Source organism: Pelophylax lessonae, assembly GCF_965119305.1.
Source record: "Pelophylax lessonae genome assembly, chromosome: 6".
Classification (NCBI taxonomy): Eukaryota; Metazoa; Chordata; class Amphibia; order Anura; family Ranidae; genus Pelophylax; species Pelophylax lessonae.
Window position 1 is genome coordinate 165555725 of NC_138773.1, and position 19103 is coordinate 165574827.

General features: G+C 42.3%; 1 protein-coding gene across 1 annotated transcript in view; it reads left to right on the forward strand.

Annotated features, from left to right (window-relative positions):
* LOC309558683 (ectonucleotide pyrophosphatase/phosphodiesterase family member 7-like) overlaps positions 1-19103 on the forward strand; it is a gene marked incomplete at both ends in the record, with an annotated part of 192943 nt that overhangs the window by 139747 nt on the left and 34093 nt on the right. Inside the window, one exon of the mRNA XM_082261740.1 lies at positions 6026-6231. Within this exon, the coding sequence (XP_082117866.1) occupies positions 6026-6231 (206 nt within the window). The remainder of the gene's footprint in view (positions 1-6025; positions 6232-19103) is intronic.

The window sequence follows — 19103 nt, forward strand, 5'->3', positions numbered from 1 at the left end:
TGCATATCTAGATTGCTAGCTCTTAAGACTACTGCTACTTATTCCTGCACTGGGTTGATCACTCTTGTATGTCCACCTGCTACTCTGTCATCTGCTACCATACATGATTGCTAAACCTACCTGCATCCATCTGCTACTGTCTTACCTTCAAGTGTCTGTCACCTACCACCTCCACTCAACCTGTCTCTTAAATCTTCATCACTGTGTTACTACATACATAAAGTCACTCTAGGATCCAGCTTGTTGAGTGTGTGTATTTACTAGCTGAATTAAGACCTTCCACACATGATGAGTCATTGAGGTTGGGAATGGTATCTCAGCATCTCTCTTACATGACTACTGAAGTGGAATATTTCTGCAGCTGAAAATCCACACCATACATGAAACGCAGGAGCGTTACACCTGGCACCCCCACACGGGCCAATTCGTCCTTTAGAGGATCGGAGAGTCCCAATCGGAATTGATAGCGGAGGGCGGCGTCATTCCAATCGGTGTCAGCACTCCAGCGTCTGAAGTCTGACGCATAATCTTCTGCCGTTCTGCGGCCTTGCTGAAGAATGTAAAGGGCCGCTTCGGCAGTATTGGTCTTCTGAGGGTCCTCATACAACTCAGCCATTGCTCCGAAGAACAAGTTCAGATTTGATAGGCAAGGATCCTTATGTTCAAGTAGAGGGTGGGCCCAGGACTGGGGTTCTCCTTGCAGAAGGGAAATAACATAGTCTACTTTGGTAGCCTCCAGGGAGAAGGTACTGGGCTGTAGAGCAAAGTATAGCTCACAGGCGTTATGAAAGGATCTAAATTTGCTGTGATCACCTGAAAACCTTTCCGGGGTTGGTACCAGGGGTTCTGGTGGCAAAAACATTACAGCCGGTGAGGCAGAAGATCCTCCAGAAGCAGGAGATGCAGGAGCTGCAGGAGATGACAAGGTTAATGACTGGACACGTCCCTCAAGTCGATTATAGCCCTCTTGCAGGTCCTTGACCGACTGTGTAAGTGCCACCAGGTGATGGCATAATTCGTCCATTGGAGAGGTTCCTCATTCAGGCTCTGACATTGGCTGCTTTGTACTATCACGTACCTGGAGGTGAGCCTGAATGGTGAGGAAGGCCTCTCTTATGTCTCTGACTCGGGACCCCTGATAGTGCCGACAGGAGGTGCCGAGTATAGAGTAGCACGAGTGCCTGATGTAGCTGGAAGCAGGCTGAAGTCCACAGACAGGGATAGCCGGGTAAGTCCCGAGCAGGTATGCAGGCAACAGGTGCTGGTGGCAGGAGCGTAGTGAGACAAGCTGGGTCAGAAGCCAAACAGTCATACAGGAGCCAGAAGGAGCAGACTGGAGCGGAGGTCAAGGGACAAGCCGAGGTCGGTGCAGGCGGAGAGCAGAGGATAGTCAGGGCAAGCCGGGTCTTGTACTGGTAAACAGGATACAGGTAGCAGGTTCAGGTCAACAAGGCTGAGATGAAACTGTGCAAAAGTAACAGTGTACTGGTACCCTCAGAGACAACACAGTGCCCCCCAAATATGCGTGCTTATGTGACCTAGACAGGGCCTGTCAAGTGTACCCAGCAGTATAGACTGCAAGCGCTTCTGCCTCTGTTTTTGTACCTCTGTGTGTCTTTCCCCACATGTCTAAACCTGGAAATTGGTGCAAACAATACGGCTTTCTCTCCTCCATTTCTGCCTGTGACATCATATCTTGTCCGCCATGCACACGCTTGAACAGCATGACCTGATACTGCCGGTGCATGGGACTTATGCTGCTTCCACCCCGTCCCCACATGCCTGATCATGTAGTGTGATTGCAAAGACACATGCAAGGACGGAGGGCCCATATGCTGAACCCGCTCCCCCCCTGCACTACGAGCTCAAGCAGAAAAAACTTGCACAGTATTATAATCACACACAGCTAAGAGGCTAAAAATAAAAATGTACAGAATGGTGAAAAAACTTAAAAAACAATCTCCAGCCAGATAAAAGAGAAAATCCATTTTAGTCACCACACACCTTCCATCACGAGGGAGAAAGTGGGAGGGTCTTCACAGGGGAGTACCTGCAGGCTACCAGGGCGTAGTAGGACCCATCTCCCTTCCCAAGAGGTCCATCCTTCACCTGTCACAGCAGGCTGTGCCTCGAAAGGGCCTTCAGGGACTCCACCTGGAGTTCACTTTCCTGGACCCATATAACACCCTACTGGGAAAAAACTTGCACAACCCACTGCATAAGGTTATACACTGCTTAAAAAAATTAAAGAAACACTTTGAAAACACATCAGATCTCATTGGGGAAAAATATAATGCTGGATATCTATACTGATATGGACTGGGTAATGTGTTAGGGACGAAAGGATGTCACACATTTCCAGCCAGACAAAAGAAAAAATCCATTTTAGTCACCACACACCTTCCATCACCAGGGAGAAAGGGGGAGGGTCTTTATAGGGGAGTACCAGCAGGCTACCAGGACACATATCAGTGCTCACTGTAGGACCCACAGCAGGCTGTGCCTCAATAGGGCCTTCAGGGACTTCAACTGGGGTTCACTTTCCTGGACCCATATAACACCCTACTGGGGAAAAAAATCATTGCCCAACCCACTGCATAAGGTTATACACTGCTCAACAAAATTAAAGAAACATTTTGAAAACACATCAGATCAGCTGGATATCTATACTGATATGGACTGGGTAATGTCTTAGGAACGAAAGGATGCCACACTATTTGATGGAAATGAAAATGATCAACCTACAGAGGGCTGAATTCAAAGACACCCTGAAAATCAAAGTGAGAAAATGATGCAGCAGGCTTGTCCATTTTGCCTAAATTTCATTGCAGCAACTCAAAATGGTAGTCGTTTGTATGGCCCCCCGTGCTTGTATGCATGAAAGACAACCTTGGGTCATGCTCATTAATGAGACGACGGATGGTGTCCTGGGGTATTTCCTCCCAGATCTGGATCAGGGCATCACTGAGCTCCTGAACAGACTGAGGTGTAACCTATCAGCGTTGAATGGACGGAAACATAATGTCCCAGAGGTGTTCTATTGAATTTAGATCAGGCGAGTGTGGGGGCCATTCAATGGTATCAATTCTTTCATTCTCCAGGAACTGGCTGCATACTCTCGCCACATGAGGCCGATCATTGTCGTGCACCAGGAGGAACCCAGGACCCACTGCACTAGCGTAGGGACTGACAATGGGTACAAGGATTTCATCCTGATGCCTAATGGCAGTCAGGATGCCATTGTCTAGCCTGTAGCGGTCTGTGCGTCCCTCCATGGAAAAGTACAGCAGTGACCATCACCTTCAGACATTGGCAAAAAAAAACAGAGGACCTGTATGGGAGGGGTTATATGGGAGGGGTAATGTAAGAGGAGACTTGCTGTCATTTGCCAGTGTCCAATTATCTGTAGGTGGCGCTTAACCATGTGAGCAAGAAATACAAGAGCTACTCTGTGTCCTGTAATATTTAATAAAGAAAGCTAATTTTGTTATTGTGTCTTTTAATGGGCTATTCCTTTTCATCTTGGTATTGTTGGCTGGAGCTCTGCTTTGTCTTCCCTTTGACGTTAAAGGATATCTAAACCCAAGAATAAAAATGTTAAATATTGCTGTTTCCTAACTCATAGTTGTAGTGGTTGCAATAGTTTTCTTTTTTCAGGATTAGGCCCCTTTCACACAGGCGGACCGTTCAGATCAGATCTGTCCGTTTTTTTTGTGGATCTGAACGGTCCCCCCATGCATCTCTATGGGGCATCGGATGGCAGCGGAGACATGTCCGCTGACACACGATCCGATGCGATCTGTCAAATCTGGACGGATGGAAACCCTATTTTCCATCCGTCCGGCGGATCGGATGGGATCGGATGAGAACGGACCGACGGTCCGTTCTCATCCGATTCCCCCATAGAGATCTATGGGGCTGTGACAGCTGTGTCTCCACACACAGTGCAGAGAACAGCTGTCATTCTCCTGCTCAGCGGGGGATCGGCGGATCGATCCCCCGCTGAAAAAAGCGGAGTCCGTTTGACAATCAAAAACAGAAAATGTATGTTCATCTTGCCAGAAATGCAGTGTCCTTGTCTCTTTCTGTGAGCTGAGCTGAAAGAACACATAAATGATATCTTCTTTTTGTAAACTACTAATACCCCCGGCCCCCCATATAATATTGAGGAAGACATGTTTTAATTTAAATCAGGGAGACAACTATGGCTTCCTCCATAGATACAGATTCTAGTGGTATTCGGTTAACCACTTGACGACCGCCGACCGCAGATTTACTGCAGCAGGCGGCCGCTCCTGTGCAAACCGACATAGTGCTACATCGCTCGCTCAGGAGACTCTAGGGGGCGAGCACGCGCTGCCGGCAACGCGCTCCCACCCCTGCTCGTCAGCCGGGGAGCCAGTATGTGTGACAGGTGGCTCCGATGGCCGCTGGCCACTCGCCATCTCCCCCCGCTGACAGAGAAGGACAGACGGGTGATGTAAACACAGCTGTCCGTCATTCTCCTTGAAGTAATCACAGAGGCTATGTGATCCTTCTATATAGGATCATATGTCCCTGTGATGATCTCACAAGCCCAACCCCCCCCCCCCCCCCACACTTAGAATCACTCCCCTAGGCTTACATTTAACCCCTTGATCACTAATAGTATTAACCCCTTCCCTGCCAATGGCATTATTACAGTAACGTAACAGTGCATATTTTTAGCACTGATTACTGTAGTAATGTCACTGGTACCCCCAAAAGTGTCAAACATGTCAGTTAGGGGTCCGATCTGTCCGCCGCAATGTAGCAGTCCCACAAAAAATTGCAGATCGCCGCCATTACTAGTAAAAAAAAAAAACAACAATAAAAATGACATAAATCTTTCCCATAGTTAGTAGACGCAATAACCAATCAAAATACGCTTATTGCGATTTTTTTTTTTTTACCAAAAATATGTATCAGAAAACAAATTGGCCTTAAATGTTAAAAAAGTTTGATTTTTATATTTTTTTTGGGAATGTTATATAGCAGAATGTGAAAAATATTGTTTTTTTTTTTTTTTTTTAAATTGTCGCTCTTTTTTGTTTATAGTGTAAAAAATATAAATTGCACAGGTGATCATGACTAAAAGAAAGCTCTATTTGTGGGAAAAAAAGGACGTCAATTTTATTTGGGTACAGCATCGCACGACCGCGCAATTGTCTGGTAAAGTAACGCAGTGCTAAATTGCAAAATAGGGCCTGCTCATTAAGCAGCAAAATCTTCCGGTCCTTAAGTGGTTAAAGGAGCACCCAAAATCAGCAATAAGAATCCCACTTGGATGAAAAGATTGTTGTTTTATTGGTAGCAGAAAATGTTCAGGACATGTTGATCTTTTGATCCAAGTGGGATTCTTTTTGCTGATTTTGGGCGCTCTTTTAATCGACTACCACTAGAAACTTTGGAAACGACCACTAGGCCGTATCTTAAGATAGCAGCCCAGACCCCTAAACAAGGGTCCACTGCCTTTTTTCATCCAGTTGGGCCAGATTGATTGGGAGTTAATTTCCCCAAGTGACCCTCTCTCACCTACCACCTACCCACAGACCCTCTATCGGTCAGGTCAGTCCAGCGCAGCCATCAACTTTTCAAAAAAACGACTCCGTAGATACAGAGTAAGAGAGTGTACCCATCCCAAGTCAAGTAGTGTGCTTTTTGCAGTTTGCTTCATTTAAACATTGCATCTGCCTATGTTAAGTGCATTTCTGCTTTTCAATGTAATATGAATTAATGCAAATCTATGCAATCCTAATACTATTGGTCCTAATAGTAGAAGTAGTAGTTCTGTGATGGGACATAACATGTGCGTCTGTTCTTTTGGACATAATAAGCCATGTTTTGCCGTTGGGTATATCTTCCAAATGCTGGAATGATTATATCCCAGGGGAATATACAAATTGGCTGTGTGTTAGGCATGATATGACTGTGGTGATTTTTCTTAAAAATTCAAATGTATCAGCTTTGGGAATAAAATATATTTTTGTTACTTTTTTTCATTAAGATTTTGTTGCATCTCAGACGTTGGAGGCCCAAATATTGCCTATTTTGAAACCCGATAAAGATCCATCCCTTTGTGCAAACTATCGTCCCATATCCTTGATTAGAGTTGATCTTAAAATCTTTGCCAGAGTATTAGCAAATAGACTGCAGCCTGTAATGCCCCGGCTGATTCATTTGGATCAGGTGGGCTTTGTTAGAGGCCAAGAGGTAAGAGATAATACTTTAAAAACTCTTCTTTTGATGGACTATGCATGCTCCCAAAATTTCCGATGTGCCTGTTAACGGTAGATGCCGAAAAGGTAGATTGGCAATTTCTCCGGTTGACTTTCCAACAGATTGGGTTGGGATCACATATGATGGATCATGTCCTTATACTCATCCCCCTTTGCAAGAATTTGAATTAATGGATCGTTATCCTCTTCATTTAAGATCCGAAACGGGACAGGACAAGGATGCCCCCTCTCTCCTCTTTTGTATGTATTAACAATGGAGCATTTGGCTGTAGCTCTACGGAATAACCCTTCTATATAGGGAGTGACAATTGGTCCTATTCACTCTAAATTGGCTCTTTACGCAGATGACCTATTATTATTTGTCCCTCGTCCCAATGGTTCATTGTCGATAATTATACAAGAGTTTGAGGAATTTGGGAGAATGAGTAACTTTAAAGTCAATTTTACCAAATCTGAAATCCTAAATGTGTCTCTATCTATAAGTACCCTACAGCAGCTCTCGTCCTCTTTTCCATTCAAGACAAATTTTACTTCCATTCGTTATCTGGGGATTACTCTCCCCACTAAGGCATCTGAGCTTTTCGCTGTAAATTATGAGCCTTTATTATGTAAAACTCAAAAGGATCTATCGTCTTATTCGATTAAAAGACTTTCTTGGTTTGGAAGGATAAATGTCCTAAAGATGGATGTACTTCCACGTTTCCTATATCTGTTCCGGACGAATCCAATCTCTATTCCATCTACATATCTCATTAAACTTCGGCGATTGTTCTCTCGGTTTATATGGAATTCTAGTCGTCCTAGATTACGATAATAGATACTGTCCCTTCCGAAAGATAAGTGAGGTGCTGGGGCACCTGACCCTTCTCTTTACTATAAAGCAGCAGTGTTTACATGTATAGTGGATTGGTTCCATGGTTTTTCATCTAAATTGTGGGTCCAATTAGAGCAATATATTAAGCCCTTTGATTTACAAGCCGTACCTTGGGTACCAACAACCTACCGAGGAGAATTATCTTTACTGGCCCGATTAACACATCAGACCCTACTGATCTGGGACAATGTGGTAGAATCTGGGTCAATCTCCAAGATTCGGGGACCAATGTCCCCGCTCTTTGGGACCCCAGAATTCCCAGTGGCTGTTGCAAGTACTCGTTTTGGTCCATGGAATAAAAAGGACCATCGTCGTTTAGCTCAATTGTTACAAGCAGATCCTACATTACTATTGACTGACCCTTTAGCTCAAGAACCTTCACAAAACACAACATCGTGGATGTGGAGGCGACAGGTTTCCTCATATTTAAGTAACTTTTCCTCTCTGACAGATGTAAAAGGGGAACCATCAGAATTTGAGAATATGCTTCTTTATAGGGACCCTCCTAGGCATGTACTCTCCTTGTTATATGGATTATTGATTAAAGTTTCCCCCCCCCTGAATTCCCGTCCTACACAATTGTTTGGGAACGGGAACTTGGGCATACTATTTCCCCGTTGGACTGGCACAAGAGTTACGTTTTAACCCACTGACTATCAGTAGATACTAGGATTCAAGAAAAGGGGTTTCAATTATTGACCAGATGGTATTGTTGCCCAGTTACTATTAGATATATAGATTCCACATTATCTGATGCATGCTGGAGATGCTCTTCGGAGAGGGGTACAATGTTACATTTATGGTGGCATTGCCCCCAAGTCTGGAAAGTATGGGAAAAGGTTTTTGCTTTGTATAGCAGACTGACAGAAACTACAGTGATTCCTTCCCCTGAGATAGCTTTGTTATCGATTATGCCGGGGTCTATTAAGGCGGCTAAATCAAATATTTTACGCCACTTAGTGGCAGCTATGAGAAATGTGATCCCAAGATATTGGAAACAATTACAAATGCCATCATTAGTGGAGTGGGCAATGGAGGTAGATAAAATTAAAGCTCTGGAACAACTTCTTGCACAAGAACTTGGTGATTTGGAACATTACCAGAATACTTGGTCCTTTTGGCTGGAGTTTCGAAACTCAGCAGAGTTTGTCGATTGGGTTTCTGATACACCCATTGAGGGTGGACAGGGATCATAGCGGAGTACATATTTAATACGTATTTAATATGTAATATGAACTTCTTTGAATATTTTTGGTACGCCACTTTTGTTATTATCTTATTTATTAATTTATTTATTTTTCTGTTCTCTTTCTCCCCCCTAATCTTCTCCCTTCCTCGATCCTCTTCCTTCACAATTAGTTAGAAAAAAAAAAAAAAACCCACACGAATTAAGTACTTTGATTGAATGATTTTGTAAGCCTGGATTAGGTGTTCTATTTAGAGGAGTACTAGGTCATGAAGTCCCTGAATTATATTATAGATATGAGTTAGTCTCACTAAGAATATATAAAGGTTTAGTAAACTTAATCATTCCCTTTTTTTTATTTTTTTATTCATCTAACCCTGAATGTTCGGTAGTTACACTCTGACTATAAAATGTTGTGCACTAAGAGAATTGGTAATAAGCAAGAGGGTTTTTGGGGGAACTTTTGTTTTTATATTGTTTTTTCCTTTTTTTTCTTCTTCTCTGTATACTTGTACCTTATAAAATAAACAAATAAAATAAGATTGAAAACTAAAAAGGAAAAGGAAAGAAGGGAAAAAGAAAAAAAAAAGAGAAAAAAAGAAAAAAAAAAAAGATTTTGTGGATTATTGTTGGCCATTCCTGTATATTGTCTCTTACACCATATTTACTATTAAAGTCTAGCTCAGTGTTTCTCAACCAGGGTTCCGCTGAATCCTAGGATTTCTCAAGAGGTCCCCAGGGGTTTCCACAGCGATCTACCTGTCAGTCGTAGGCAACTGACAGGTAGATCGTATTGACACATGCAAAGATAGGCAGGGAAGTGGCTGGCATACTATTTGCTGTAGTGTGCTATCCACTGGCCCCTCCTCCCCCCGTCCATCCCAGGTGCTTGTATGTGATATCATCTGGGATGGACAGGAAAGGAGGAGGGGCCAACAGGGAACAGCACGCCACTGGTGGACTTATGAAAGCCGCCAGTAGAAGACGTAGTCTGGGTAAAAGCCAGGTCAGGAGCCAATTGGTAGAAGAGAAGCAAATGGAGCAGACAGAAGTGGAGGTCAAGGACAAGCCAGGATCAGTGCAGGCGGAGTTCAGAGAGTGGTCAGACAAGCCGGATCAACATGTAATCAGGATACAGAATAACAGGATCACAGGATACAGGGAAGGCTGAAAGACACAGCAGCATTGATCCTGAGCACTGACAGTATAAATTAGGGATAGACCGATATGGTTATTTCAGGGCTGATACCGATACCAATATTTTGGTCACAACATATCGGTATCGGCCGATATGAGCCGATATTTTGTACATTTAAAGTTTTGAAAAATAAAGACAATTTTTGACACAAATCTGGTACTGAACATGTTCATTTTTGTTTAATGCTTAATGGGTGGCTTGCTGGTACCCTGTGGTGGGTGGCTGGCTGGCACCCTGTGGTGGATGGCTGGCTTGCTGGCACCCTGTGGTGGGGAACTGGCTGGCTGGCACGCTGTGGTAGGTGGGTGGCTGGCACAGGGGCTGTGGGTGGCTGGTTGGTACAGGGCCTGTGGGTGGTTTGCTGACTGGTACAGTGCCGGTGGGTGGCTGGATGGCTGGTACAGTGCCTGTGGGTTCCTGGTACAGGGCCTGTGGGTGGCTGGCTGTCTGGCACCCTGTCTGTGGGTGGCTGGCTGTCTGGCACCCTGTGGTGGGTGGCTGGCTGGCTGGCACCCTGTGGTGGATGGGTGGCTGGCACAGGGGCTGTGGGTGGCTTACTGGTACAGGACCTGTGGGTGGTTGGCTGGCTGGCTGGTACAGTGCCTGTGGGTGGCTGGCTGGTACAGTGCCTGTGGGTGGGTGGGTGACTGGCTGGCACAGGGCCTGTGGGTGTGGGTGGCTAGCTGGCACCATAGTATAAGGTTGATATAAGGAGCGTTTGAACTTGGATTGCTATGATAGGTCCCTGTATTTCAATAATACATGTCCGACCTAACCAAAAAATGCATATAAGAAGGTGTTCTGTTCAAGGGTCAGAACTTAAGATGGTTAGATGGTCAGGACAAATTTAGGGACTCAAATGTAAAAGGTAAATAATAGCAATTTATTTGTGAAAAAATCATATGTGTTTACATAACCGTTCAGATATTGATCATTTATATAGTGTATAACCAGTATAAACAAATATATATATACTGGTTATACACTATATAAATGATCAATATCTGAACGGTTATGTAAACACATATGATTTTTTCACAAATAAATTGCTATTATTTACCTTTTACATTTGAGTCCCTAAATTTGTCTTGACCATCTAACCATCTTAAGTTCTGACCCTTAAACAGAACACCTTCTTATAGGCTAGCTGGCACCAGGCTGCTGTGGGTGGGTGTATGGCCGTGATACACTCCCGCGAGACTAGTCCCGACTCCAAACGAGGCTGTTCAAGGCGAGGGAGGCGGCCTAAGAAGGCAGAATGACGTCACAAAAATATCGGCAATATCGGCCAGTTCCAGGGCCAAAACCGATATATCGGGGAAAGGGCATATCGGTCCCTGATATATCGGTCTATTCCTAGTTTAAATAGCCCATTTGGCGTCAGCATCTGTCACCTGTGCAAATGAGCATGCTGATTCGTTTGTGCATGTGTCCATATGCATTCGCATAAGTATTAGCCAAATTCCTATGTGTACAAGAGGAAGCAGGAATTAGCCAGTGAAGAGGCACAAAAGTCTGTCTAGGGGAACCAAGTTGTCTACTTGCATGCCCTTCCAGACACCTGCCCTCATGTAATGTGCCCTGCTCTGACATAATGTGCCCTACCCCTATTTAATGTGCCCTGCTCCCACATAATGTGCCCTGCCCTCATGTAATGTGCCTTCCCACCACGTGTCTTTTTTCAACCTCACTAACTATGTAAGGTGCCCTGCTCCGACATAATGTGCCATGCCCTCATGTAATGTGCCCTGCTTCCCCCTCATGTAATGTGCCCTTCTGAGCCCCTGCATTCTGCCCTGCTGCCCCCCCCCCACACGGTTTATCTCAAGTTGAACTGAGAATGAAGCATCTCTGACAAAAAGAAAGCACAAGTTTTACAATAAATAGGTATATTTAATATTTATTCTTTTATTTCATGCTATTTCTCTAAATAATTGTTATTATCAACAGCTCATTGATCATACCAGTGTTCCATGAGCTGTAGATGTAAACGTTTCATGGGTACACCGAGATCCCCAAATGTTTGCCAGGAGTTTCTCAAAGGTAAAAAGGTTGAGAAACACTGGTCTAGGTAATCCTTGTGTTTTTTTTTTTTTGTTTTGTTTTGTTTTTAATTTTAAGATAGGCTATACCTCACCTTTTAGTAACTCAAGATCATATGCTCACAGGGGAGCAAATTCTTGTTCTCCAGTCTCAGGGACAGTCCATGTTCTTTCATAACTGGTCTCTCATTTAGCAGCCACCAGGAAGCTCTCAATAGTGTCCTCGGCCAGGGTTCTATCTGTGGTTGCCATACCCTCTGAACCCTGGGTTGAAGTCAAAATCCCCGATTCAGTATTGTCTTTCGAGGCAGGAAGGTCTCCCTGAGATGTCCCAACACAATAGTCAGGAGAGGAAGCACAGCCCTCCTACGGAGAAGGTACCAGGAACCCCCCCCCCCCCCCTGTCCAAGGCCCTAGTCCATATCAGGAATACAGTTCCTCTTTAGCCTCATGGGTCTCTTCATGGTCATCATATTAAACATGTGCGGCAGTGTCCAGCTCTCTCTCTCACTTTTTTCTTCTTTAACAGTACCACTGGAGTGGTAGTTCCTCATTCTTGGCATCAGTTTTGTCTAATAGGGTTGTGGAATCCTGTTTGTGATGTCATTTTTAAGTTATAGGACCACATGCAGTGTGCAATAACTTACTACACTACTATAACCTACTAGCTCAGGCAATCCACAAGGCACCTGTGGTTCTCTAGCAATAAACCCACCAGAGTTTCTTTGGTTACCTGGAATAGATTTACAGACTTCACCTCTTGGAAACCCTGTCGGCAACTCAGTTTGGCCTGACCAGAACCAAGGACCTCTATCAAGTCCACTCTGCCTCACCAGGCTCCCTAAAGAGAAGCTACAAGCTCCCCAAAAAATTTCAGTCAGCAGCTACAAATGTTGTAGAAGTTGACTTTTAATAAAAGGACACTTACCTGTCCAGGAATCTAGCGATGTCCTCACCCAAGCCAGTTCTGCAATCAGCTTAGGGTACAGGTGCCTGCATCTCAAGTAAGGGAAACGGGCAGTGAAGCCTTACGGCTTCATAGCCGGTTTCCTACTGTGCATGCACGAGCTGCATTGGACCTTGTGAATGGTCACATAATCTTCTGTGTCCTGTAATGTGTCCCAGAAGACTGCGAGGGGAAGGGGGGGGGGGCTATCATCTGGCTCTAATCACTGTGTCTTCCCCTTTTGGGGGATGTTCCACTTTAACAAGATTTTTGCCTTTCCTGAAGAATGTTATATAAACCATCAGTCATATACAATGTAGTATAATGGTAGCCTCATACTTAAACAGGTTGCCACAGATCTGTAATACAAAAAGGAAGAGACATCCTCTATTCCTCGCCACAGCACTGAAAGTTTCCCACCTCTTTGCCGAGGGAGCTCCACTCACCTGGCCTTATTTACACTTGTGACAACCCTCATGAGTGGCAGGGAACATACCAAATCGGTCCCATACCAGTGCACACACTGGTATGGGACATCTAGTGGCTCCCTGTGGAAACCTTGGAATAGACCTCATGCATATGGGCGTGAAAAACGACACGTTTTTCACCTCTGAATGCAGCTTCATATTTGTACTCTGAATTTCTGCGTAACGAAAGCCCCAAACTTGCTTTACCAGAGAAGCACATTTGTAAACGCCCATTAACGCACATAAAAGTGCATAAAAATGCGCAAACACATTCTAATGGCTGGAATAAATTAATATTCTAGCCAATGGAATACATTTTCTGAGCATATGCTTCTTAACACCATAGATCTGTAAATGCACATAAACACGTGTAATTAGGCATCAAACGAGCATTTTTAAGGCTGGATTTTTCTTCTGGTCCCTGGCAGAAAGATTCAGCATATGTAGAACTCTTTTACTACACCCATGTGCATGAGGTCATAGGGCCCTTCCTCCTACTACCAGGTTTCATGAACTTTCAGAATATCATGTCGGAATATCATGTTAATCTGGCTTTTAGGAAATGTACTTCAGGGGTTGCTGTGATAACACCAAGAGGTGACTCTATTCAAACTGTACAGTTGCTGATTCTACTGTGGAAGTCTGACTGGAACACAACACGTCAAGCAGAGTTGACCAGTGACACCAGCATGCTACTGGGAAAACATTTGTGGCAAAGCCGTTGGGTGAACTAAACGGCTGCAGTGATTGCAGGGAGAATGCACAGGTGCCATTATATGCGCCATTAAAATGCACCTGTCTACTAAACTCTAGAAAAAAATTGTAACACTGTGAAATGCTACTGTTATGTTACTGTTATGCAGAACTGTATCAAACAGCCTATACAGGAATGTTTGGGGATGCTGGGACTATGCTGTAAAATGGATTCTTTCATACAGATTAGCTGAAGCTGAACTACACTGTCCAAGAGGATAACAAAGGGGCGGGAGCATATAAAAAGGGAAAAGCCCAGGAACACAGAGGGGTAGATGCGAGAGGCTGTGTTGAAAGCCAAATGAGAGAGAGAGGGGATCCATGCATGCCCAGGCCAGATCTAGCCGAGCTGATCATCAGCCATACCAGAAAAGGACAAAGGGGGCCCCCTTCCAAACAGAAGGTCATCGCTTTGCCCTGCTGCGCTGTGGGACATGGTGAGAGGGTTCCTAACCCACACAATGCTGCAATTGTCTTCAAGCCTCTTTGTTGTATTCAGTTGCTAGAGTTCATAACAGTTCACAGTACAGGCCTCTACCTCTAGGCACAGACGCTACAACCCATCCAGTGTTATATGAATAAAGCCGGCACACGAAAAGGCTTCTTCCAAGTAAAATTCTTTATTCCAGCATGGATAGCGGTGACAACATGACAAATTTAACGCGTTTCGCTTTACGCCTTCCTCATAGCATGTACATGTACAATAAAACTTATATAATGTGAAAACTGCTCCTAAAATTAGGGGCGGTACAAATTTAATTGAAATTAACATTAATACATAACACCAGGGGAGAGGGGGTGTGTTCAAATCGGTCAAAAAAACAGGAAGGTGTCCCATAGGAAAACAAACATTAAGTGCCGGTCCACACTTATGCGATATATCGATTGGGCTCCTCCACATGAGGATCAGATCATCTATAAAATGTGAGTACCATTCAATCTGGTTCCTGTATGGATTGCTGTTAGAGAAAAGAAAATTTTCTTCCCACCACCCCATGTATAAATTGGCCAAAGATGGAGAAAACTTGGAGCCCATCGATGTTCCCCTCGTGTGGAGGGGCCCAATTGATATGATTGATTTGTTTATGAGCTACGTAAATTCTAACCATCTGAATTTAGAATTCACACATAACTTTCATCCAGTACAAATTGCCTATTTGGATTTTCTTTTGACAGGTAACAAGGAGGACGGCACAGTAAATACCAAAATGTTTAGAAAAGAAAGTGCTGGGAACTCGTTGTTGCTGGCCAATAGCTGCCATCCTCCACAGACTGTGTGGGCATTACCCATAGGAGAGTTCACCAGGGCTGATAGAAATTGTTCCTAGGACTAAGATTACCTACAAGAATGCAGGATTATATCAGATAGATTAAAAGAACGTAATTATAGAGGAGAGTTTATAAATAGAGGTAATCGATTAGCTAATGAGAAAGAAAGTAATATGTTAATTAACCCGGTCTTTGAAGATAGAAAACTTTCTTCTCGCAGAATCAGAAAAGGCATACATTTTGTAACATCATATTCAGCACAATATGACCAGATAGTGAAAATTGGCAAACGTTGCCTTCCCATTTTATATACAGATAACGCACTGTACAATATTTTACAGCAAGGTTGTAATTTTTCCAGTAGGAGAGCTCCCATTTTAGGAATCACCTTCACTTTTTTGTTCCCACAGTCCTCGAACATCTCCTTCTTGGTTGAAGACTGTGGGATCATATCCATGTGGCTTTCTCACATGTAAACAATGTGCAAGACATAAAAAAAGTAAAAATGTGATCTCCTTTTCTACAAGAAAGTCTTATAAACTGCAATTCTAAAATGGTCATTTATATCATAGAATGTAGTGTTTGTCAATTACAGTACATTGGATGCACCATTCAGATTTTAAGAGTAAGAATATCTGAACATTTCAATGATGCATCAAACATCAATGACAAAAATATTTCTAGTGTGTCTAAACATTTCAGAGAAATCCATGGAGGTAACCTTAGTTCTTTTTCCTTTTTTGGTTTAGAACAGGTTGGAAGACCAGTTAGAGGAGGCTATATACACCGCACTTTACTACAGCGTGAGGTGTGGTGGATACCCAAGCTAAATACAAGAGCACCTAGTGGAATGAACAATAGGATGGACATAAACCTTTTGTTTTTATATTTCTTTATTAAATTTTCCAGGTAAAAAATTATTTACAACACTCCAATCGCTGGAGAATTTTTTCATATACATTTTACACATATTACCTTTTATCCCTTTTTTTTTTCCCCCCCTCCCTTCCTTATCCCTCCCCCCCCCCGTCTCTTCTTATCATTCGACTCCTATTATTTCTCTGTATTCCCTTGTGTCCTTAAACTCTTGCCACTCATCCCAAATCTCCTCTTCATTCCCCTGTTCTTCCTCCTCCCAGGTCCTCAGCTGCTCCAACTTTCTTATTTTCTCTACTTTTAACAACCATTCTTTCCTGGAGGGGGCCTCTTCTTTTTGCCAATTAAAGGGAATCAAGCTCTTAGCTGAGTTTAATAAGTGAGGGAGTAATGTTTTTTTATATTGTTTCACTGACATATGGGTTCCATGAAACATGCATTTCCAAGGATCCAAGGGAATATCTATTTTAGTAATTTTACTTATTAATTCTATAACTTCACTCCAGAATACTTTAATTTTTGGGCACTCCCACCATATATGGGCTATAGTCCCTACCATCTGACATCCCCTCCAGCAAAGTCTTGAACTCTCTACCTGAATTCTTCCCATCTTATCAGGAGTGTTGTACCACCTTGTGATCAATTTATAGTTCATCTCCTCCGTGTTGGTGTCTATCGCGGATTTATGTACTAATTGAAGGCTCTTATCCCACTGTTTGTTGTTACTACACGGGCCGAGGTCTCTTTCCCATTTTTCTTTTAATGTTATTCCTCTCTCTTTTGTTATTGTTAATAGTATTTTATACACATTCGAAATATTGTTTATTATCTTATCTTTAAGACATAATTGCTCAAGAGGGCGGAGGTCGTTTTTATCTCTCAATGGCTGCGGTAGTGACAATGTGAAGTGCTTTAGTTGGATATACCTCCACTCATTTATCTTCCAGTTTTCTTTCCTTTGTTTCAGCTCCGCCAAGGTTATAATTTTCCCCTTCTCTACTATATCCCCTAATTGTGCTTCTCCTTCTTCTATCCATTTACCCAATTCCTTCTCTTCCCCTGGTGCAAAAAATTTTGTGCCCTGTAACGGGATCAGTGGTGAATTGTGTTTCCAATTTTCTTTTTTATGTATATTATCCCAAACCTTAATAGCATGTCTTGTGATTATATGCGTGTTAGTGTCCAGATTTCTAAACCTCTCAGGTATCCATATAACTTTTGCTAGGTGTGTACCACTCATCGTGCTTTCTATTACCACCCAATTTCTATCATTATTTTTTTTTGTCCATTCTATCACCCTTGTGAGTATTGCTGCAAAATAATAATTTTTAAAGTCGGGTAGGGCTAATCCCCCTTGTCCCTTACCTTTACATAGTGTAGTGTACTTTACCCTTGGCTTTTTGTATTTCCAAATAAAGCGGGATATTAATCTTTTCAGTGTTTTAAAAAATACTTGAGGTAATGAAATCGGAATCATCTGGAATTTATATATAATTTTTGGCAGGATTATCATTTTTATCGTATTTATTCTCCCTATCCAGGAAAAAATTCTCGGAGATAATCTATTTAATTCTGATCTTACTTCATTCAGAAGTTCTAGAAAATTTGTTTTGTAGAGTTTTTCTGGAGTTGGGGTTAATTTTATCCCTAAGTATTTAATCTCATCTTTTCTCCAGTTGAACTGAAATTCTTTTTTTAACATCTCCTCTTCTTGTTTAGGGATATTAATATTTAATATTTCTGATTTTTTTTGATTAATTTTTAAATTGGATAGTTCTCCATATTGTTTCATTATTTTAATTATGTTGGGCAAAGTAATCCTCGGATTACTTATGTAAAGCAGGATATCATCTGCAAAGGCAGATACCTTATGCTCCACTTGTCCCACCTTTATGCCCCCGATGTCCACACTATTTCTAATAGTTGCCAGTAGTGATTCCAAAGATAAGACAAATAACATCGGAGACAAGGGACATCCTTGTCTTGTTCCATTGAGCATTTTAAACGAGTCTGATAAAGTTCCATTGACCTTTACCTTTGCAGTTGGTTGATTATACAAAGTTTTGATCCAGGCTAACATTCTAGGTTTTATTCCCAACTCCACTAGGGTGTTTATCATGAACTCCCAGTCTACCCTGTCAAATGCTTTTTCCGCATCTATTGACAGAAGTAGACTGGGAGCTCTGCTTTTTATCATATGGTCTATCAACAGTATAGTTTTTATCCCATTGTCCCGTCCCTGTCTCCCCGGGATGAATCCTACTTGATCATTGTGTATCCACTCCCCCATTAGGTTCTTCATTCTAGTGGCCAAAATTTTTGTGAATAATTTAGTATCAACATTAAGTAGGGAGATGGGTCTAAAACTAGAACATAGTACCGGGTCTTTTCCCTCTTTCCGTATAACTGTGATTGATGCTGACAGGGCCTCTCTACTCATCTCGTACTGAGTCCCTATTCCGTTTATATATTCTTTAAATCTTGGGATTAAAATGTCCTTAAATTTTTTATAATAACCTATGGTAAACCCATCCGGTCCTGGGCTTTTACCTAGACTCGTTTCTTTAATAGCTCTCTCTATTTCTTGTTCTGAGATTGGTCTTTCTAGGAATGTTAACTTTTCCTCATCTATCTTTGTCAATCCTGCGTCTACAAGGTATTTTTTGATTTTCTCCCTCCTTTCTGTTTCATTCCCCTGTATCTCACCTTTCTTTACTGCATACAGATTTGCGTAGTAGTTTTGGAATTCTTTGGCTATTCCTGTCGTTGTTTGAATTATTTCCCCATTTTTATTTTTAATTTTATCTACAAAATTTTTTCCTTTCTTCTTTTTCAGGATTTTTGCTAGGTTTTTCCCAACCTTATTACTTTCAATGTATTTTTCTTTTATGCATCTTTTCATTTCCTGCTTTATTTCCTGTTCTAGTAGATCTTTCAATTCTTCTCTCTTCACCTCAAGTAAATTATTTATTAATATATCTTGTGTATTTTTATGTTTTTGCTCTAATTGATGTACTTCTGTCATTAGCCTAATCTTATCTTTTATTCTTTCTTTTTTCCTTTGGGTCCCCTTTGAGATAAATATGCCCCTCATATAAGCCTTATGAGCTTCCCATACCATGTCTTTTGGTGCATCTTTTGTATCGTTTATTTGAAAATAGAATTCCAACTCTTTCACTATTTCTTTTTCCCACTTTTTATCTCCAAAAATCTCCTCATTTATTTTCCAAGCATC